Consider the following 22,588-nt stretch of genomic DNA (forward strand, 5'->3'; position numbering starts at 1 on the left):
GGTGGGGGGTGGGGTGGCTAAAGGGCACCAGGGTTTTGACGTGATGAAAATGCTCTGAGACTGACTGGGTGATGGCTGCACGGCGCTGTGAACACATTACGCATCTGTGGAGTTGTCGTTTGGAAGCGCCACGGGGTGGGAGGGCTCACCTCCCCATCCCTCCCCTCCCCTCCCCTCCCCTCCCCTCCCCTCCCACCAGCCAGGCCCCAGCCGTGGTGTCCCCGCCTCTCACCCGGCCCGTCCTCCTACTGGAACACCCTTCCCACGGCAGCCGGCCCCAGCCCCTCCTCAAGTCCCTCTGCCCCTGCATTCAACCAGCCCCCCACCTCCACTTCACCGAGCCCCTCACCTTCCTCCTGTTCCGCTGCACATCCTGGCTCTGTCGTTTGCTGTCACTTCTCCCCACTAGCTACAAGCGCCACATGGATGTGTCCCCAGCACCTGAGACAGTTTCGGGTGTTGGAGCTTAAACCCATTTGGGAAGTAGAGGAGACTGGGAGTGGGTTAGTGGAAACAGAAGTGGGTTTCCAGAGCCCCCCAAAAGGAGCCAGGCAATAACTAGAAATATCTGAGAGACCCAGAGGTAAATTGGAGGGGCTGGTAGACCCAGCGGTCCCCTTGGCTTCCCGCTGGTGTGGGACACACAGCTCACAAAGGGGAGTCTAGTTCCCTCCTCGCACCCGTGTCCAGCCCCCTCCCCACCATCCCAGCACCCGGGCTCTGCCTCACCCTCCACCTGAGCCTTGACACGTGTCCCTGAATTAGCAACCCCCCTGGCTCCCCTACTGCCACCACCCCCACCCAGTCCAGGCCCCTTGACATAGTCTCTCTGATGGCCTTAGGTTTTCAGAGAAGTCAAGGGAAGGCCCTGACAGCAGCTGGGCAGAAGTCCCCACGGTGGGCGCCAGGGCCCGACCCTGCTGGCCGAGTGGCCGAGAGAGAGAGGATCAGATGGTTGGGTTCCTCCCACTCCCTTCGCCTTCCTGGGTTGTAAAGCCCCTGTCGGTGTTCTTATTAGACCCAGGGGCTTGCACACGAGTTCCAGGTCAGAGGCGAGCGTGCGTAGGCTCTGCTGGGCACAGAACTGCTTCGGGCCTCTGGCCTAGGGTCGGGCCCCCTGGCACTCGGCGGCAAGTCGCCTGGGATGCACGTGGCCAGCACAGCCTGTGGACGGGGCAGTCACTGGAGGGCTCTCTTGGGGAGAAAGCGTTGGCAGAGGTCTGTATCTCACTCTGAAGGAACAAAGTCGTATTGTACCAAAAACAGGAGGTTTTCATGCAGAAATCCCTTTGGATGGATGATAAACTTTATTGAGGTACTTGAAACGTTGGCCATTTGTATTTTAATCCACTTGCAGGGTGGGTTCACATGCAATGAAGATGAAACCCACACCAGGCCTCTGCTGCGGGCGGAGACCTTTGTGCTGCCTGCCTGGTTTCCATTCTCATCAGGGCTCTGCCAGCAAGGCCCTCCCTGCCACATGAGGACATCTGTGCCCTGCCTGCCCACTGGCTCTCCTCCCTCGTCCCAGCGGCCTGCTGGGCTGGCCTTCTTGGGCTGGCCCTACCAATCCAAGCTCTGTCTTCCTGGCCCATTGCAGCTGGAGCCTGGGGGAGCTCGCATCTGCTGTAGGGTCTGAGTATTGCCTGGATTCACGCAGTCAGCTTCCCCAGCTGCATGGAAGAACTCTGCAAAGTGTTGGGGCCCAGAGGAAAGCAGCCCCCGGAGGTGGAGAGAGAAGCACAGACAGCCCCACCCCCAGATGCAGCAGAGCCCAGAGGCAGCCCAGCACCTGGCCTCCCTCATTACAAGGGCCATCGACTGCCTCCTCGTGGCTGAGCTAGGGTGAGCCAGGTTTCTGTCACCAGCACGTGCAGCCAAAAGCCTAAAACTGGCTGCATGGGGATGCTTTTGAGAACAGTTTGGTGGACTGGACTCCGTAGACCTGAATTCTGACTCTAGCTTCCCGACTAAGCATGCAGGGGATCTCAGCCAAGGCGTTGCAGCTTCCCATGACTCAGTCTCCCACCTGTACATGGAGCTGCTAAGCAGAGCAGCTTCCCGGCACCCGGGAGTGATGCATTTGCACAGGTGAGAGCACACGGAGAAAGCCAACCGCACATGCAGAGGACCATCTCCTGCCCCAAGGGAACCACCTATCCACTTCCATCTCCCAGGCTGTGGCTCCAGGAACAGAGCCCCATCCTCCTCACCTCTTTACCCCCAACACCTGAGGCCAGGCTGGTCACCTAAAAGGCGCTCTACAAACTTGATGGGCATCTCTCTCAAAGGAGCGAGAGCAGGGACTCGAGCGACACGTGTGCACGCAGGCCCACAGCTGCGGTGTTCGCGACAGACGAGAGGCGGGGGCAGCCCACAAATCCACCTACAGACAGACCGATAAACAAGATGCAGTGTGGCCATAACAGCGGAATAATATTCAGCCTTCAAGAAGGAAGGGGCTTCTGATGCCTGCTGCGATGTGGGTGAGCCTTGAGGGCATGATGCCACTTGAAGCAGGCCTGTCACAGAAGGACAAACGCCAGGATTCCACTTATATCAGGTCCCTAGAACAGTCAGTTCACAGGGACAAAATCAGAGTGGCTCTTGCCAAGGGCTGAGATTTGTTGTGAAAGTTCTGGAGATGGATGGTGGTGACATTGGCTGCACAATGAGACTTGATGTCACTGAACTGGACACTTAACAATGGTTAAGATAGTTTATGTTATGTGTATTTATTACCACAATTTCTTTTTAAACCTTGAAAGCATGACTTGAAATATATTGAGTAGGGATCGCACTAAGGAACTTCAGCAAACAAAACAAGCCCAACACAGCTTGTTTGCTGTGAAGATGGCTCCTGGAATCATGTCGGGAGTCATGGTTATTTTGGCCTTTCAGAACACTAGTGGTCACGAATCATGCCTCCTAAATCCTTCCCCTGGCTTTGAAACCACCGCCACGGAACAAGCCAACATTGCTTGCGATCAGGCTACACCTGGTAAAATCATTGAATCCCACACAAGAGCGGTGAGGAACAGACACTTCTCAGCCCCAGTGCACACCTGGTGAAACTGAGTTTGCAAGAGCACCTGTGACTTGCCAAGAACACACAGCCAGTGAGCAGCCACGGAGCCGAGCCGAGCCGAGCCTCTCTGGCCCGAGCCTTCTCCCCTTCTAGGTGATTCCGCACTAACAGCGTGTACTGTAACAGCGGGGAATCTCAGGCTTTAGGTCTTTCACATTCTATCAACTTGCATGTGACTCAATTTTTTCCAATGCATATCTTAGTTTAACAATTAAAAAAAAACATTTAAACAAGAAAACTTCATTTACCTGGAAAGATAGGATTACAAAGAAAGGTACCATAAATCAAGAGTTGGTACAGGTTTCTGTATTAATAGAGATCTTGCACAGCCTGTGTATTTGGCTTTCAAAGCAGCACCAGGAGGTACCATTAGCCCATTTCAGAGATGGGGAGGCCAGAATCACACGTAGGTCATTGTCCAATCAGAAAGCAATGAACTTGGCACGAACCTGAGACTTCGATTCCACGTTCGGCAGAGCCCAGGGCCAGCTCAGCACCTGCACTTCCTAAGTCCACCAATCAGGCCTTTTCTGTTACCAGGCTACCTGCCCCCCTCTCAGCCCCCAGGCCCTTTCGCACGTGTATCTCATACCACCTTTGCTGCCTGCTTTGGAGAAGACTTGGGATGGCTTCTCAGCGGCCATGACATGCAGGCAAGGTGGTAGCTCATTCACCTCTGCACCCTGAGCACCAAACCCCAAAACCGGCTTAAGAAAATGCTGAAAGGGAGATGGAGGGAGGGGGCAGAGCGGGGGAGATCAGGGGGACAACTGTCAGCAGAGTGCTGACCCAGGAGTCACAGAGCTGGGGAACCCCAGCAGGGGCTGTGCACATTAGCCACTAATTGCTAGTCTTTTAGACAGAAAAACAGTCATCATCAGAAGTATTTCTTGGTGGCCGTGGGCAGGAGAATGGCAGTGGACCAAGGTGTGCTCACACTGGAATCCTACGCTCCAAGGACAGCCACGCCACGATGCAGCACCGCGGACAACGCTGGGGACAACGTGGCTCCTCACTCCTTCTGCACACACCTCCTGAGCCCTGGCACACTGAGGGTGCACCCGCGTCCAGCCGTCCCCTCTGCAGGTGGGTGGTCTGCAGGCACAGAGCACAAAGCATGTGGAGCGTGACCACTGCGGTCATTGGGCAAGGCCACCTGCTCAGCCCCATCCTTCAAAGCCCCCCTCCAACATCCCACAGGGAGGAGTTATGATAATTCTCCCAGAGGGGGGAAGTGAGCGTATAGGATGCCTCAGCCAGAGAGAAGGCAAACTCGAGATGAGAGCTCACACTCCCTCCAACACGTGCCAACAAATGTGCCAGGTTCGAGCACCCTTCTGCCCACTTGCCCACACAGCCATGATCCACGCTGCATCCCTGTCCATCCTTCCATGCTTCTACCACCCATCTGCCCATCCATCCGCCCACCTGCCCACCATCCGTCCATGCACACATTTACCCATTCACTGCCCACCCACTCCCCCACCCCCAGCCCTTCTCTCCACCAGAGCAACACGGTCGCCTCCTCTGAGCTGGGAGCCAGTCTCCAGAAGGGCAGGGCAGTACAGACAGAAAAGCAGCAAGACGACACGGACAAGGTTGGTGGGGCTGTGGCAGAGAAGCACTGTGGCCCACCCACGCGGGCCTGACCCACACGGGCTTGTCAGGGAAGGCTTCCCGGTGGGGGTGTGCCAGAGCCCCATCTTAGAGGATGAGTAAGACACCCAAGCAAACGGGTGGGCATTTCACACTGGGAGCGAACCCAGAGCACTACGGACTGCACGTTGTGCTCGGGGGACTGGGGAAGGCCAGAAGGGTCCCTGCAGGCTGGAGGGCAGGGTGCTGGCACAGTGCAGGAGGAGAGGTGGCCTGAGGTCCACATCAGGGTCTTCATGCAGAGCTCCCATCTAGGGGAAGCCTTGTCACTGACACCAGCAATCATCACGTGGCCCTTACAAAGAGGTCAGACAGAGGAACTTAGAGCTGAGACCCCAAAGAATGAGGGCCTCAGTCTGGGGAGGGGGCTGGGGCTTCTGCTGTCTGCCCCTCGGCCAGGTCTGGACTGCGAGCCCAAGATGCAGTGTCAGTGTGCCCGGCCCCGACGCGGGGGCCTGAGCAGCAACAGAGAGACCAAGCCTCAGTTGTGTTACCTGGTCAGCACCAAGCCTTTTCCTGTGTTAGTTTGAGCACCCTTGGTCTGGAGTGAAATTTAAAATCGTTACAATTGGTGCAGCCCAAGCACTGATCAATCAGATTGGGCACAGGCCTTCCTGGCACTGACGCAGGCCCCAGAGAGTCTGGCTGGCCAGGGGCTGGCCCTTTAGTTGCTGAATGCTGGCAAGCTTCCAGGGTTCTCAGGACGGGGCCACGGTGGCATGAGGGCACACAGGATGCTTTTCAATCCTACCTTTACACCTGTGGACAGGGCCCACAGGCTCCAACCAGGTGGCCACGGTCCCCAACCATGCCCTGGAGTCTTACCCCTGGCAGATGAAGCATCTGCAGCACTTCAGAGCCCAGAGAGGCTGGCTGCAGGGCGCACAGCAGAGCCGCTGACGGCCAGCAAACGGCACACACACTGCTGAGACGGCCACACCTCTGGGACAGCGCGTCTGCATCCTCACCCTGTGACCCAGCCCTTCGGGCCAACACCAGTGACCATGGCTGCTCCCACTCACTGAGCCCCGGCAGCACAGCACATCTCCCTGCATCTGCCCAGCATTCTGGGGCCTGGGTGGCTCCCCCACGCCCTAGGTGAGGATGTGGACACCTTGCGGAGGGAGATGGTTTGCCAGGGACGGGTGGGGGGTTAGAACTTAGGTCCATCAAACCCCAAAGCTCAAGCCCTCACTCCTGCCCCAGACATGCCCAGAGAAGCCCCTGCAGGTAACAGTGTCCCAGTGTCCCAGGTGCACCCTACAATGGCAGTGAGGGGTAGGAACCCGGTGGGGGTTGCCAAGCCTGCCCAGAGGAGGGGAGAATGGCCGCTGGCTTTAGTTCCTGCCCTGATTCCCCCTCAAGGCCCTTAAATGCCCTGCCCTTCAGGATATCCTGGGTCCCTGGCCGGAGGGTCACCTTCCCCAGAGAAGGCTGCCCTCTAGCACCATCCCTGCTGCTGAGGGGCTAGCTTTCATTAACTTAATTCAACTTGACACTCACCTACACAGACCTCCAGGTGCCAGGCCCCATGCTAGGCACTGGGGACACACAGGGAAGAAGACAGAGTCCTTGGCCTCAAGGAGGTTGTAGTCTGGAATGAACCCACAGAAAGGGCTGGCACTACCCATGGTGGGTTACTCCACAGAGGAGACCCTGGAGGAAGGGTTCTTACTTATAAATCACTTTTCTATCTCACCCCTGGGCAGCTGTTGCCTGGAGGGCAGGAGCAGGGCTTGTGTTTGTCCTGCAGCGCCCCCGTCCACAGCAGCGCCCACCATAGGGCATCAGCACTGGGTCAAGGCTGCCTCCAGGACAGTCTGATTCCCAGATGCTCACAGCCACCCCGTGCACACGGACACGTGGGGGGCCCAGCAGATCTAAGGTGCCGCAAGCTACATACAGGTCAGGCCACGGGGGGGGCGGCAGGAGCGCCTGCTCCTCGTCCCAGGCAGCTCAGTGCCAGTCCTGCTCCCTCATCACAGTCCCCCACGAAGTCTGAGTTTTGCCAGATGCACCGTCCTGTGCTCTGCCTTTTCGGACATCGCAGCCCGCAGTCATCTGTCCAGCACGGACACCTCCCTCAGGGCCGTACGGCGCTCTCAGCAGCTTTTCTGTGGCTGATGTTCAGGTGTTGTTTTCTTTTTCTGCCATGGTGAAATGGCTTCTTAGTAGGGGGAACATCCTGGCCCCCACCTGAGCTCGGGGTCCTGGAGGGAGGGGGCTTCTGGGGCAGATATTTACATTTTTCACTCAAAACATTCATCCCAGAGGTACAAATATTTCTCCCATCACAAAAAGCAGCCAGAATTCCTGCCCTCCTCAGCTTTCTGAAGACAAATCCCAGACACAACCAGTCATTCTCATGTGGGCACTGATCTGCCATGACAGGCCAAGGAATAAAAATACAGGGACGAAAACAGTTCCATCCTTCCCAGCTAAGGAGCATTCTGAACTCCATTTGTTGCACTGATTTTTCAAGACACAAATTGTGTGCAAGGTCTTTCCAGGAGCAAAGAAAAACTGTTTCTGAACTTTTAAAAATCATGTATTGGCCAAACTCTGCAGCATCGGGGAAAATAGCCAGGCAGGCTGGGGCTGCCCCGGGAGGCTGGCTCAGGGTCAAGCCCTGTTGAGCCCGTTTATCACCTCAAAGCAAACCACTTGCCTCCAGACAGAGCCTGACACCTGGCCAACAGGCCGCCTTGTCCAGTAAATCAAGGCTGCTGTGGGGAACTGGATGCCTCCCCTCCGAGGGATGGTCAGTGGTCCTGAAGGGCGCCTCTCTGCAGCTCGGTCTCTACCAGCGTTTGAGGGAAACAATGGAGGGAAGGAGGAACCTGCAAGGAACAATAGGACAGGGATGACCACGGGGCAGCGATGGGGAAAGGATGGGAGGGAAAACTGCAATCAGACCTGCTGGGGCAGCTGCCAACTCTGGGTCACCATTAGCCCAACAGCCCTGACCGGAGTCAAGCTCAGCCCTCACCCTGAGCACAGACAAGAGCAAAGGCCTCCCAGTGTGGCCAGGGCCCTGATGGATGAAGGCACAGAAGAGTCACTTAACGCAGCTTGGGCAATCCGGGAAAGCTTCCTGGAAGAGGCGACAGGTGGGAACCTGAGTCAAAAGATAGCTGCTAGCCAGGCAAAGGGAGTGTGAGGTGGGGAGTTCAGAAGGAACATTCCAGTCAGAGACTCTAGAAAACAGAGGGTCTGCGAGACGCCAGTGTTCTGATGGGGGCTTGGTGTGGGACAGGCAGGGACTGAGGCCAGAGGTCAGGGGTACCCAGGGTCAGCCATCCAGGGATATGAGCCACCTGAGGGTGGTGGAAAGGAGCCGTGTGATCAGACGCTTGTGGGGCGACCACAGGCTCCGCTCCTCTGTGCAAGGCAAGCAGTGTGTACCTTTTATCTGTGGGCCAGTGGGCCTCCTGACAAAGAGCACCAGGCCGCCCCTCTGTGGCCAAGCGCCTTCCTGTGCAGAACTGGGGTCCTGCTGACAGACCTGCCCCAGCCCTCTTCCCCGGGTGGGAGGAGCGCAGTGCCCATGGGTGCTGGAGGAGCCCCCCAGCAGCAGGAGACAGCAGCAGGGACAGGGACGTGCTAGGCTGGCAGGCCGGGCTGAGGAGGGGTTTGGGGGCACAGAGGCCCAGAGCCTGCCAGCCCCTCCCCCTTGGGATGAAGGCCAGATGAGGGAAGTAGGGACAGAGCGTGTCCCACGGGGCTCTGGGCCACACGTTGTCAGGAGCTGAAATGGGCCCCTGCCACCACGGAGCACAGGCTGCCTTACAGTCCAGGAAACAGGCGCAGAGAGGGACGGGCCTTGTTCCTGTCGCACAGGGAGCCAGGTCTCCTCACTCCCTACCTGCGCCAAGCCTCTAAGGACTGGCACATGCTGGAGGTGTGTGCACAGCCATGCTCATGGTAAGCCATGCGCATTAACCACAAAATTCAGTGATATTAAGTGCATTCACTGTGTTGCTTGACCATCCCTGCCGTCATCTCCAGAATGTTCCCAAACAGGAACCGTCCCCATGAACACTCTGTCCCAACCTCCTGCCCCCTCTCAGCCCCCGGTAATGATCACACTACCTACCTCCTGTCTCTGCGGACTCGCCTCTCCTGGGTGACCCCTACAAGTGGACCCACAGTGCCTGTCCTTTCATTGTCCGGCTCACTGCACTTGGCATGATGTCTTCAAGTTTCATCCATGTTGCAGAACGTTAAATTTTTCTCCCTTTTTAATGCTGAATATTTCATTGTGTGTATATATTTTGTTTATCCATCATCTATCAGTGGTTAACAATAATTTAGCAAAACTAAAAAGCTATGAATTTCTTATTTTTTTTAAGTTAGAGCTCTTTTTAATGACTGCATAATATGCCATAGTATGTGTACATCATCATTTGGTCAACAGATCACCTACTGAAGACATCTGGATTGTCTGACTTCTTTGCAGCAACACCATGCCGTAATAAACATCCCTGTGTTCATATCCTTGCATATCCGGGTGCTTACCTAAGATACATGGGATTTTCTACTGAAATGTGCATGTGCGTATTTATAATTTTAGTAAGTATTTACAGGTTATTTTCCAGCACTATGACAACAGTATATGAGCGTATCTCTCAGGTTCCCCATATCCTGGAAAGCAATGGATGGTAACAATAAAATTAGTTTTGTTTTTGCCTACTTGAGTAAAAAATGTTATCTCATTGATTTACTTACATATCCCTAACTACTAACAGATTTAACATATTTAAAATTTTTATGTAGTCAAATATATATTTTTTAAATGGCTCGTGTTAGTTCTTTTTTAATGCAGTTATATAATATCCTAAAATCATAGTATTTTTACCGTATTTTTTCATTTAGCTCTTCCATCTACCTGGAATTTATTTTTGTACCCAGTGTGAGGTAGGGACCTGTATTTGTATTTGCTGCATTAATAACCAGTTTTGCCAATATTTTTTAGTACAGAGTTGATACTAACTCCCTCACTAATTGCAGCCACATGAAACTGGTATCAAAGCTGTAAGACTTATTTATTTAAATAAATTGGCAAGTTAGCGAGAGTATGTTAGCTCCTTGAACATTTGCTCCCCAGTGGAAAGTCCTATATGGGAAACCAAACTATTAAACGCTGCTCAGGGGGTAGGACTAGAAAACCAGTTAAAGGTCTTAGTGACTAGTGTCAGAAGTCTATGACAGCCTTTGGAATAGTAAGAAATAAGTATTTTGTCTTTGTTCCCTCTTCAAAAGTCCTACACCTGGAATCCCCTGATAGGAGCATAAGGTGACTTACGGTGGAGCCCCTAGATAGCCTCAGGATGGGACTGGTCAGCAGAAAGGCCAAGAGATGAGAGGGTGGGAACTTTCAGCCCCACTCCCGAAAGAAGGGTGGGGAGCACTGGAGACTGAGCTCTCTAAACACGCTTGAACCAGAAGATTCTGAGAGCTTCAGAATTAGTGAGCACACCCAACCCTAGGAAATTACTGAACTTTAGGAGGATGTCATGGGAAGTCCCAATTTATAGCCAGTTGGTCAGAAGTGCAGGAGGTCTGGAATGGGTGGCTGGCACCTGAAGTTGGGGTTAGGCTGTGAAGTCTTTGACCCAGCTGGTGTCCTTTTTTTTTTTAAGGATCCATGCTGCCCATCACCTTTCATTCAGTAATTCTTTTCCTATATGGAAATCTTCATTTTGATTCTTAATTCTTGCATTCAGAAACAACGTGTCAATTACTCTACTGTCTGGCGGGCTGGTGAGGAGCAGGGGGCTGCACGGGCCTCTGAGCTCAGAGCAGATGGGAGACCCTGCCCTGACCTGAGGCGGCGTGTGTTCAGCTCAGAGGAGGCCCACAGGAACACATGGGCCAGGGTGGGCCACGCCTGAAGGGCCTCGCAGGCCCGTTGCAGGAACCCTGCTCCGTTGCTTGCAGCCCCCTGAGGACGAAAGGGGGCCAAGCTCTGGCTGGGCTGCCCCCGAGCCCAACACCTCTGTGAGCCATGGCCTCAGAGTGAGCCTCCAACTGGCACAAGGTACCCTCTGAGCACTGGTGGCAGCCGTGCCCGCTGCAGACTTGTAGCCCCCAGAGGGCACAGGGCAAGGGGACACAGGTGGGTGATGTCGGTAGGACCTCAGGCAGGCTCTGTGCAGTGGGGACCAGATGGGGGAGGCTGGGGGTACCAACAAGGGTGTGGCACAGCCGGTTTGCTTTCCGGCTGCCTCAGGACACAGGATTTGTTTCTGAAGGAAAACTGCATCTTTGAACACTCCCTCTGGAGGTGTTTTCCAGGTTTCCACACCTACGGAAAAAGTAGGTGAATCCATGAGTCAGCTGTAACTTTGATCATGTCCTGGAGAGGGACATGATTCTGGTGTGGTCACCAAAGGGAATTTGCTTCCTCAGGCTTCCCAGAGGCCCTCACGCCCACCCTCCTCGGGAAGGAGTCAGGGCTCCCACAGGGGCCCCGAGCCCCACTGGGACCCTCCAGCCCTGCCACAGCAGCCCCCCAGGTTCTCGGGGCAGGGGTGCTCGTCAGCCTTGCATCTGTATGTCTCCCACACAACAGATCCGGCTCTTTCTGCAGTTATTTCAACAGGAATGTCTGCAGCCCCTTCCTGTGGCATTTTCTGACCAAGAATCCCCCTTTCAGGGGGGAGCCCGTGTGCTGGGTGGGGGGGTAGAGAAATTTGCCACCAGGTTTTCAGGTCCCTCTTTCAGGCCAGTCTCTCATCATGAGAAGCCGGGTGCCCTCTAGGTGGTGGGTTCAGGGGGGTCTCTTACAGCACTGAAACCAACACAAGTGGGCCAAGAATGATCCAGGATGAGAATGGGCACAAGGTTTGTGATTAATCTGTTCTGTGCACTGTGACCCAAAACAAAGATAAATGGAGAGAACTAAAAAGTAAAGCCTACCTCATGGGTTATTATGCAGCTTAGTTAATGAGGCTGGATTCTCCACTCCAGGTCTCACAAGGCCAAGATCAAGGTGCCGGCCGGGCTGGGCTCTTTTCCGGGCGCGTGTGCAGGCTACCGAGTTCCGCTCCTTGGGACAGCAGGCCTGAGGTCTTCATTTCCTTGCGGGCAGCCAGCTGGGGCCACTCTGTTGTTAGGAGGCCTGCACGCCTTCCCCCATGACCACGCCCTCAACGCCCCCCACCCGTCCCCGCTCCCCTCCAGCTTAGACCAGCGGCGGATCTGAGTCTTTCTCCCTCCACAGCAGCACCTAAATCGCCATTTGAATGAATGAGAGGGTGGGTATCTTGGGGCCCATTCGTAGAACTGTGCCCACCACAGTCATCACACCCACATCTTTAAAATTTGCTTATTTCCAGACTTGGATATAAGGCCCTGGCCCTGCCGAGGGCCAAAAATAACCAGTGATGATGATGCGACTGGGCAACAGCCACGACTCTGCAGGAGACTGAACGGGTTCTGACTTCAGCCCTGACAGTCACCTGGAAGCTGGGATCCATTGGGGCAAATACACAGAAGCTGCCTTTTCCTGCCTGCATGACCTTGAGCAAATTACCTAACCTGGCCAGGTCATCCCCTCCTCGCCCTGTTGGGGGCTGATCTGAGAAGGGACATCTGCACAGAGCCTGGCACCTACGGCCGCCCTTACAAACATCACACCCACGGCGACGTGCTACTGATCCATCTGCACAACCTTCTCCTGAGGACACTTTTCTTTGTAAGCACCACCCTATCCCTGCTGGGGGCTCCATGTGCCCTTTAGCTTGTTCTTTCCTGCAGGCCCTGCCCAGGCCACCTGCACCCTTTGCTGGAAGCGTGTTCCGTGGGGTTATCCAGGAGTCTTCCCACACACACAGCCTCATCTCCACGTGGAGAGGACTCGCACTCAGGTGGGGAAGTTCCAGACCTCAGGGAACTACCAGAGCAGGCTCCCAAGAGCCCACGGAAAATGACACCTCTGGACACAGTTCCCACTGTGGCCACGAGGTGGCAGGACAGGAAGGCTGCTGTTAGGGAAATCCATCATTTGGATACACATCCAGAGCGTGGCTTTGGCCTAAACCACCGGTGGTTCAGTGTCCCCAGGGTGGCACTGACACTGCGACAACCTGTGCTTGTCTCTGTCTCAGAACACAGTGACTATAACTGTTGACTGCCCCCATGCTGCACTATGAGCTATTTATGGCCAAGAAGCCCTTCTGATTCTAAGCCCCAGGAACAGTTAGGAAATGAGTATTTGTATTGCTTTTAAATCTCAGAATAAACAGAATAAATTATGACCCTAGTTTTACAGGTGAGCAGATCAAAGCCATGAGCAATTAAGTGACTTCTCACTGGTCACAGCCAATGAGAAACATGAATACCATCATTTTAAATTGTATTACAAAAAATTTCAAACATACAAAAGCCATGACTCCCATAGTATTCCTCATCCAATTTTAACCTTTGCCACTTCAATCAACATTTTGCCACTCGTGTTTTCATCATTTTTTTTAAACCAGAGTATTTATAAAGCAAATCCCCCACACTGGAAACTTACTATAAGTAGTTCCATTTGCATCTCTATATGACTAGGCCATTTTTAACTAACCACCAGGCCTTATCTCTCCCTAACAAAAGTATCAGTAACTATTACCACCTAATACTATTTATATAAAAATGTCCCCGACTGCCTCATAAATGTCTTTACAGGTGGCTTGTTTGACGGTGATCCAGGTAAGGTCCACTCATTCCATTAGATGAGGTCTTCTAAACCCTTTTATTCTCAAACAGCCTTACTTCCTTTTTTTACTTCCAGGCCTTAATTAACTAGCTGGGTCACGGTCCAAACATCCCACATTCTGGCTTTGGTTGTTTGCCTCCTCCTGCAGCTGGTACCAGGCAGGGCACACAGCAAGTGTGCATTCAACACTATGAACACTTTTAAAGGTAGCGGAGCAAAATAGAGGCTTGGTCCTCACAAATGTGATGCACAGGCTGCACCCACCCCACTTGAGGCCACAGGCTCCAGCCCTCCACCCAGGGCAGACTGCAGGGCCAGCAGGGCCAAAGCGGGAGCTACGCCAGAGTTCCAGGGCCTCCCTGGGGGCCGGCAACTGAGGGACACAGGAAAAACCAGCCGCTCCTCTCTCTGCACCTTGGCCTCTTCACCCACGTGACTCAGTAGCTGTGACCTTTGTCAGACTGGACGTGAGCCACCATAAGGAAGAACAAGAGGGACTCCATTTTAAGTTAAACCTCCATCTTGAGGCTTAAAGGTTAAAAGGTAAAAATTCCCAAAATGTCTTCTAAGAAAAATGTATCGTAGACCATAAACTGGCCATACGGTCAACAATCAACCAGCCAAATCTTAAGCCAGAACGAACACTCCCAAGGATCAATGCCCAGTCCCTGTTTTTACAATAAGAATCATTGCCTTGGGGAAGAAAGAGAAATTACAAAAATTGTTTTGTGTCTGTTTATCTTATAGAAACATCAAGGGAGGTCCCTGACCATGTTTTGGGAAAGCCTGTCAGTCAACATCTGCTGACCACTAAGCGGAGGCACCAGAACGACGGAGGTAACGTCCGGGACAATTCGGCACCACCACGCCGGCCAGACCCCTCGCCCTCTGAGATGCCTTTAAGAGCCTTGCGCACAACCCCCGCGGGGAGCTGGCGTTCCTCTTTCTTGTCAGCTCCCTTGTATCTTTCTAATAAACTGCTTTCTTTCCAGTTCTGTGTTTATTTCTGTAACATTGCAACTCCAGAGCTTGGTCTCTGGGGCCCGATAACAGGACTGATAAAACCGTTTGGCCTTACAAGTCCCCAAAGTTCTCCGATGTGCTATTCTTACTTTTTCTTCTGAGAAAACTGAAGGCGAGAGGAAAGTGCAAAGAAACCCGGCACCCCCATTCCCACCATTCAACATCAAACCTTTTTGTCACAACTGCTCCCTGGGTTTTGTCTTTTGTTTTAAGCAAACGCACGAGAGCGCCAGGGTCCCTGTACCACCAGCCTGCTCCGCCTTCGCGCCGAGCCACCGGCCGAGGCCGTGGCCGTTCCGCGGCCGCTCTCACCGCGGCCCCTAAGCACCTGTCGGCGAGGCTGTCAGCATTCGGCCAACGCTGGGCGCCCGACTCCGCTCCAGGCGCTGGGCCTTCGGCAGAGCGGGCCAAACGCCCCCAACTCGCGACAACTCGAGCACAACACAAGCCGAGCACCGATCCGCCCACCAGGCCGGAAATTGCCGCGAGCAGGCCCCGCAGGCCTCGCATTTCCGGAACCCTGCCCCCGACGCGCTGCCGCCCCGCCCCGCCCTCCTGCCTCCTGCCTCCCCACTGGCTAGTCCCTAGGCACGCCCCGCCCACGGAAAGAGAGTCTCCTCCCTGCGTTCCCTTCACCTTTCACCTTCTCGCGTTCTGGGGCTCCTCAGACACCACCCGCTGGTGGTTCCCCCTCCACCATCAAAGTGCTCCTCTTCACTCGCAATTATTGGTGACTATTGGCTGTCCATCATGGGAGAACTGGTCGAGGATTGGCTGAGAGGAAATGGTTGGGCGGGGGAAGCAGGCACAGAGTCTGCGCGAGAGGCCTGGCCCCCCGAGGGGGCGGGCCAGCGGCCTCCGCGCATGCTTAGTGCGTACGCAGTGCCGGAGGCGGTGGAGTTATGGCGGCTCGGTGCGTGAGGTTGGCGCGGTGCAGCCTCCCGGCTTTGGGATTGTCTTTCAGGTAAGGGGCACTCGGATGACTGTGGCTGAGGAGGGCGCGGTCCTCAGTGCCGCCCCTGCCCCGATCTTCCGCCTCTCGCTCCGTCCGGCCGAGGCCGCCCCGGGGGTGCCCTCGGGAGCGGGGCGTCGTGGGTCTGCGGTTCCCCGACGCGGGGCGCAGACCACCGCTCGAGGCTGCCTTGCGGGCCACCTCCTATGGCCGGGCCTCGCCGCGGCGGGCCTGGAGGGAAGGAGGCCCGCGCGGACTGCGCACGTGTCCCGGCCCGGCGCGCAGCCCCTCCTCGGAACCCCAGAGCCCCCGGACCGGAGCTTGTCCAAGGCCGGGTCGGGCAGAGCCAGGCGCGTGCCCGGGAGGCGCCCGGAAAATTCCGTGGAACCAAGGCTCCCGGACACGGTTCACGGGTTTTTTCCACTCGGCCCCGAATTCCTTCGCCTCCTCTTCTTCCGGAACCTGAGGTCAGGAGTGCGGCGGCCCTGCCCTTCCGTGGGGAGAAGAGTTCCGTTAGGTGGGGTGCAGTGACTCCTTCGCCTTATTTGCTTAAAAAAAAAAAGATCTTAGGTGTCTGCTTTTTGACAGTCGTACCTCGTTCGGCGAGTACTCAGCGTCTTCTGTGTCGGAGGAAACGCGCAGAACCGAATTGCTTACTAGAAACGACGGTCTGCGCCAAACCTTGAGTGGAAGCCGGGCAACGCAGGGCCTGGTCTTTTCCCCCCGATTACCCCTGTCCGTGGGTACACGGGCCGGTGAGGGGAGGTCACCTACAGTGAAAGGGGGTTAAGGTGTGATTGCCAGCCTGATAAATTATATGAAACGAAATCCAGAAACAAAGAGCACTGAGCCATCTGGAATGCCTGAGTAAAAAGGCTTTTTGCTGAAGTAATTAGTGGTTTTGTACCTGAAATTAATTGCCAAGAAAATGATCGAGTCAGCATTAATTTCTGTTTCTTGAGAACTGGTTTTTGTGGAGAGGCTCAAATGGGGGAGTTAGGAGATCTGAATCGTAGTCATAACTCTTAGAGAAATAGGCTGAGACTCAGTTTCCCTCTCTGTAAACGGGACGAGCTCTGGCACAGCCCTGCTTCATCCCATGCCAACTTTGCACCTGCTGCCAGACCCCCTGTTGGCTGTGCTGCTGAACAGAAACAGGTCTGCAGAGCTAAGCCCACCTGCAGAGAGGCTGTGACCACCCACCCAGAGGTCAGGGCAACTAGAAAACAAGACAGGCTTCACAACAGCACACTCAGTTTTTAAATGATTGGCTTTTTTAACTCACAAAAATAAAAATGAAATTAAAAGGTTACTGCTGCCCACCCCATAGTAACAGACCAGTAGATCCTTCGATCCATCTACAGGCCTAAGACACTTGTATACACACACAGGATTTCTGGTTTGTCTTCACAAAAATAGGGTCATGTTTTTTGTATTTCTCTAGAGAATTACTGCGCAGTATACCCATAGTGTGTCCAAGAGATGACAGCTTAACGCATTTTTTTTTTTTTTTTTGGTAGCTGCCCAGTATTCCAGATTGTGGAAGCAGCAGCTTGTTCAGCTGTTTCCTCATTCATGAGCGTTCTGTTCCCAGCTTGTCAGTGTATAGTACTGCTGTAAACATCCTTGTAATATAGTCTCTGTCCTGATGGCTTTCCTGTTCACTGAGGCAGTTTTCTTTAGTCCGGGAAAAAAATTGAATGTAGTGTATGTTCAGCCTGGACTGTGGCATAGTTAAGAAGAGCTCCCCTGGTCCTGGTGAAGAAATCTGGGTTTTAAGACAAGTTCAACATTCATTAAATGGCTTTGCGACCTTGGGCTTATCGCTAAACCTTTTTCACGTGAGGATCAGATTGGACAACAACTTACATCACTTCCAGTATTCATTTTAGAGCTTGTATTTCCCCTGTATATACCCCATGCTTTCCTACCTGCATGCCTTTGTCTGGTGAGTTCTCACTTCCTGCATGGGTCTGTCGCCTCCATTCTCGGCTTTGATGTGTAGCTTTTACCTGTCCTTGAAAGTTCCCCTGTGCAAACCTTTGCATGGTTGGCCATTTCCCCAAAGTTAGAAATACTGTATGCTGAGCCTCCCAAAGCACATGGTTCCTCTTTTATAATTTTTAAACCCAAAAGTATAGTTCTTTGTATAGAGATTTTTTGCGTGACAGGAAACGCCCTTGGCCAAATACCTGCCCTGTCCTCTGTGCAGTCAGCGTTCACACCTTTAGGTGTTTGGAATGGAGAGAGGAGGAGGTGCTGCCATAGCCATGGTACACCGACATTAGTTTAGGCATGTATTGCAGGAGATTTTATATAAACGAACAGCTTCTATACATCATACACGATTTGCCTTTATTAGATCTAAAATAAATCTCTTCTTCCTTTTAAAGTAATAGCAAATAGTTTTAAATGACCTTGGATTTCTAATACATACCTGGCTAGCAAGCCAAAAAAACCAGTCTTAATTTCTAGCATGTGGACTCCTTAGGCCTTGTCCTCGTCTGTTGTGCACGGCTGCAAAGCAGAAGAACAGTGGCCAGAACCTGGAAGAGGACATGGGTCAGAATGAGCAGAAGACAGATCTTTCCTCTACAGAGAAGATACTCATGGAAGAGAAGCTCAAGTTAGAAGAGCAGCTGAAGGAGACTGTGGTAAGGCTGCACGGCTCAGTGGGGAAGCAGGTCAGCCAGGCCTCGGGTGATCTATTCCAGCCCGGCTGGCCGGGCTCCTTTCTTCACTGCCACCAGAGACCGAGCCAAATGAGTTCCCCCCTCTGACCAAGGGCGGCAGTTGGGGCCTACAGTGAGTTTCTCCTGCAAGGACTAGAGCCCAGACCTGTGTGCTGTGGTTCTGCCGTGAGAATGGACTGTCCGGTGCTACAGAGATTATACTGGGTTAAGACTTAACGTGGCCTTCACAAATGCAGAGTGCTCTTGAGCTGTCTTAGGGACAGACAGGTGTTGTCATGTGGTGCTGTGGCGGGAGGAAGGTGTGTTAGCGAGCTGGTTACGAGGAGTGACATGCATTGTCACTCCATGTGAAAGCGTAGGTGGCACAAATCAGGTTCTTTGAGGATTTAAGAATGATAATATGAAGCACTTAATGTGCTGGCCCTGTTCTGATGTGTTTATGTATATTAATCCTCACCTTGACCCTGTGCACAAAGGAAACTGAGGCACAGAAGGTAGGTCAGGTTCCCAAGGTTCCCACTCATTAGCTACCGAATGGCAGAGCCAGGGTTTGAGCCGTGCTTTTACCCACTGCACTGGAATTGCCTGAAGACTGAAACGGGGTGGTAGAAGCCCCCCAGAGTAGTTCAGGATGTAGAAGAACAAATGCCCAGGAGGTGAGTGAGCCATGACACCCAGATTCAGACAGTTATTCCCCAGTAAGGTTTCAACTCTGCCACTTCTGGGCAGTTAAAAATACCAAAGGTTCATTGATGGCTTTTCTCTGTCAGGTGGAATAGAGGCCTGAGCTGCCTGCCCAGGAGCCGTGTTCTCCTGAACCTCGCCCCAGGGTGTGGGGAGTGAGGTGGGCCGGCCCCCAGCCAGGTTACAGGATTCCCTTAGGTTGGAGATCCTGCTGAGGACGTGAATGTCCTCCCTGGAGGGGTGGCGAGACCCCCAGAACCACCAGAAAGCAGTTCTTGGTGTCTTTCCTCAGCTGCGCCCTTGGCAGAGAATGGCCTAGGGGCTGCACTGGGGCCTGACCCCTGACACCGTTCCCGCTTGCTGGTGATAGTAACGCAGGCGTGACAGTTCCTTACTAAGCTGCTGTCTGTCTGGAATCTCAGACTAATAATAATAGGTGTCATTTGTTTTTTAACTTGGGGCTTGTTATAGCAGATTTGCTTTTCTATGAATTTGTTCCATACTTCATTCATGTAAACTCCCCCTTTATTTTTTAAGGAAAAATACAAGCGAGCTTTGGCAGATACTGAGAACTTGCGGCAGAGGAGCCAAAAATTGGTGGAGGAGGCAAAGTTATATGGTAACTTTGAGTATTACATGATACTGATCCTGGAAAAGTATGGGGCAGGGCAGGCACGAGGGGGCATGTGAGTGTCAGACAGCAGAAAGGACGTGGCAGGCAGCGGGGTGCCTGCCGGCTGCATTCCCTGCAGTCTGGAGGATGGGCCTGCCGGGAGCAGAGACTGCGGCCGTGGCCGGCATGTCCGGTTGTGAGCTGATTCCTTCAGTAGGACTCTACTGACTGCTCTTCCGTGTGAAGGCCTTGGTGTGAACCTGCCAGTCATTATAGCAGGTCAGCTTCTTGGGGCTTCATTTCCCTAGCTACGCCGGTGGGAACACTGGTGTCACTTCAGATCTCAGATGCTATGTGGTTGTCACCTTTGGGTATTTTTGTCACAGTTCTTCCCACTTTCCAGTTGAGATCATTGAGGCTTCAGTGACTCACTACCTCATCACAGAGTTAGCAAGCAGTGGCAACCAGGCGTCTGGCTCCCTATCTGGGAGTTCATTAAACACAAGGCCGCCACATCGGTACCTGTGGAACTGTCAGGCGGCTCACAGCAAGGGCTTGAATGCTTGGCCCAAGGACACACTGCAGCTCAGGGCCAAGTGCAAACTAGGATCTCAGTCTTGTGCTGCCACATTCGACAGATCATAGATCTCTTCTTGAAACACTGTTCTGGGTGCTGTCATCTCAGCTCCTTTCTTCTTCCTCTGACTTGTCCTCTGTCTGACTCCACATTTCTGGGATCCTCAAGGCTCGGGGCCAGGCTTCTCGTCTGCTCCCGGGTGCCTTGCCTCCCTGATGGGCCTAAACAGCTTCCATGCACAGGCTTCTTTCCAGTTCAGACATTTCTTGGGTGTCTAGTCCCGATGTCCCATTGTTTACTTAGCATCTTCACCTGCATGTCTCACAGGTATTTTGAACTTCATTTTCCCCTCGACCTGTGCCTCCTTTCTTCTTCTACCAGGTCTCTCTGCCCAGGTGCTTAGGTCAATCTGAATTCACGTCGTCCACTCCCTCATCCCACCCCCATCCCATCCAGTGAGTGGTGAATGGCCGTCTGATCCACCCACCTCCCTCTGTGCCTCCACCCGGGTCCAGGCTGATGTCACAGCTCTTGGCTCACTACTCCGCACCCCCGGCCCAAGTGACTCAAGCTACAGTCAGACTGCATCACACCTCCACCCATTCTGCTGCCCCATCTGGGGCCTTCGGCTCCACCGGCTCTGCCTCCTCCCTGTAGACCAGTCGCCCATTACCTCCTTGAATGCTCAATAGCTCCTGACTCCTGAGGCCCCAGGTCACAGGACCCTCCCGACACTCCACTCTAGAGTCCCTCAGGGGGCTTTCCTTGGCACTCAAATGCTCCTTTGGGGCACCGTGGTTTCCATTTGTCCCTTGAGATAGATGCCTGAGCCTCAGAGGGCAGAACATTCCCCGGCAGCTGCCATGAAGGCTAACCCACAGAAGGTGTTCACATTCTGCACACAGGTAGAAATTTTAAATTTCATTTTAAAGCAGGAGGGTGAAAACACAAGGAAAAGGAATAAAGGCTTAAGCACATGTCCCTTCTGCAGAGTGGAGCTGCTGTGCCTTGGGGCCTGGCAGACGCAGGCGCCAGCAGGAGCACATCCTTCCTAACTGCTCTGCAGCTGAGGCGTTTTCTTAAAACCACAAGCAGTTTTTATTTATGTAATACACTGCCTTGAATTTTGAGTGACTTTTCTAATGCAGTATTTGTTGTGTTAGGTTAAGGTTCATGCAGGGAAGGTTAAGGCTTGGAGTATGTCTCGCTAACGTTTACCCCCCAGTGCCTGTCCCAGGCTGTGTAAGGGTAGGTCACTTCTGGTCCTCATGACCGCGCTGTGTGTTAGGCACTGTGATCTCCGTTTTGAGACCCAGACAGGTTAAGCAGATGACAGCAACAGTTCGGTAGCAGCCAGGGTGCGGCCCCCGGCCGGAGGGCCCGAGCTCTGCGCTCTGTGCTGCGGAACAGCAGCCTCCCTGGTGCGGCTGGCCCGTCTGCGCCGGTAGCTATAATGTCCAGGGGGAAGACATGCTCTAGGAGGCACGTTTCTTAGGGAGCAGGACTGGTGGTGAGATGTTCCTGCAGATTTTCAGCTGTTTTCATACCTAATTAGCACTTGTTTAAACCCAGAAAAGGTTTTTTTTATTAAGCCAGTGAAATTCCAGACCCAACAAATGATCAAAGTTATTAGTAGTCTGTGCATGAAGGGAACAGCTTAGTTCTGAATTGCTTCCTGCAGTTGATCTGGAATGCAATGACGATCTTTAATTTCTCTAATTCAGGCATTCAGAGCTTCTGCAAGGACTTGTTAGAGGTTGCAGACATTTTGGAGAAGGCAACGCAGTGTGTCCCGGAAGAGGAGATCAAGGACGAGAACCCGCACCTGAAGAGCCTCTACGAGGGGCTTGTAATGACTGAAGTCCAGGTCCAGAAGGTGTTCGCGAAGCACGGCTTACTCAGGCTGAACCCCGTGGGCGCCAAGTTCGACCCTTACGAGCATGAGGCCTTGTTCCACACGCCGGTTGAGGGGAAGGAGCCGGGCACAGTGGCGCTGGTCAGCAAGGTGGGGTACAAGCTGCATGGGCGCACCCTCAGGCCCGCCCTGGTGGGGGTGGTGAAAGAAGCTTAGCTGCCTGGCAAGGGTTTGCTGGGTGTTCATAATCAACTTGCTTTAACTCTTAAAAGGCTGGTTCATCTTTTCTCGTCTGACTACTTTTGACCTTTTCCCAAACCCCATTGGAAAGCTTTAGTAACCAGTGGCCAAACAAAATTAAGCTGGTTACACATCTGTGTTAATGAACTCTTAATTTGGGAATCTGATCTATTTTTAAAACGTGTTTAAGAGTTCCACATACTCACAGAACAGGCTGACAGGACACTGCCGAGCCCTAGAGTATCGCGAATGGTGCTGTGTCCGCTCAGACTGGTGGCATCGAATAAAGGTCTTGAGGACTCCTGCTGCCTGGCTAGCTGGCACAGCAGCCCTGCCGTGTCTTCCGCACCTCCCCGTGGCACTCGGGCTCCTGGGTCGCCTGGCCCACTGCATTTTCCATTCAGGGAAGGAAAGGCAGGAGTATAAACATTTCTTAAAAATGTTATGATGACCTTGGTGAAGAGTACGTGGGTTCATTTGTGTTAGTTACAACCTAGCTGCTA

The 22,588-nt window shown here is 53.4% G+C and overlaps 1 protein-coding gene and 2 long non-coding RNA genes across 6 annotated transcripts in view; 1 reads left to right on the top strand and 2 right to left on the bottom strand.

Annotated features, from left to right (window-relative positions):
* Positions 1-15,268, bottom strand: part of LOC118967380 (uncharacterized) — a 35,049-nt gene extending 19,781 nt beyond the window's left edge. The window contains exon 1 of the long non-coding RNA XR_005054365.2: positions 15,115-15,268. This is a non-coding gene — a long non-coding RNA (uncharacterized lncRNA). The remainder of the gene's footprint in view (positions 1-15,114) is intronic.
* Positions 1,285-14,986, bottom strand: LOC108389729 (uncharacterized). 3 transcript variants are annotated; one of them, XR_005054355.2, is made up of 3 exons: positions 11,666-14,986; positions 6,248-7,584; positions 1,285-4,183 (listed from the first exon to the last, which is right to left on the bottom strand). It is a non-coding gene; the product is annotated as an uncharacterized lncRNA (long non-coding RNA). The 3 variants fall into 3 exon arrangements; XR_005054353.2 differs by having other exon boundaries at positions 1,285-7,584; XR_012131896.1 differs by having other exon boundaries at positions 1,285-9,388.
* Positions 15,269-15,293: 25 nt separating the features above from the next.
* Positions 15,294-22,131, top strand: GRPEL1 (GrpE like 1, mitochondrial). 2 transcript variants are annotated; one of them, XM_017681052.3, is made up of 4 exons: positions 15,294-15,435; positions 17,915-18,077; positions 19,338-19,419; positions 21,715-22,131. In XM_017681052.3, the coding sequence occupies exons 1-4, from the start codon at positions 15,374-15,376 to the stop codon at positions 22,059-22,061; spliced, it is 654 nt and encodes a 217-aa protein (XP_017536541.1). In that variant the 5' UTR covers positions 15,294-15,373; the 3' UTR covers positions 22,062-22,131. The 2 variants fall into 2 exon arrangements, with proteins under 2 accessions (XP_017536541.1, XP_036848779.1); XM_036992884.2 differs by having other exon boundaries at positions 15,319-15,435; positions 17,899-18,077.
* The last annotated feature ends 457 nt before the right edge of the window (positions 22,132-22,588 follow it).

Source organism: Manis javanica, chromosome 5 (assembly GCF_040802235.1).
Source record: "Manis javanica isolate MJ-LG chromosome 5, MJ_LKY, whole genome shotgun sequence".
NCBI classification, from domain to species: domain Eukaryota; kingdom Metazoa; phylum Chordata; class Mammalia; order Pholidota; family Manidae; genus Manis; species Manis javanica.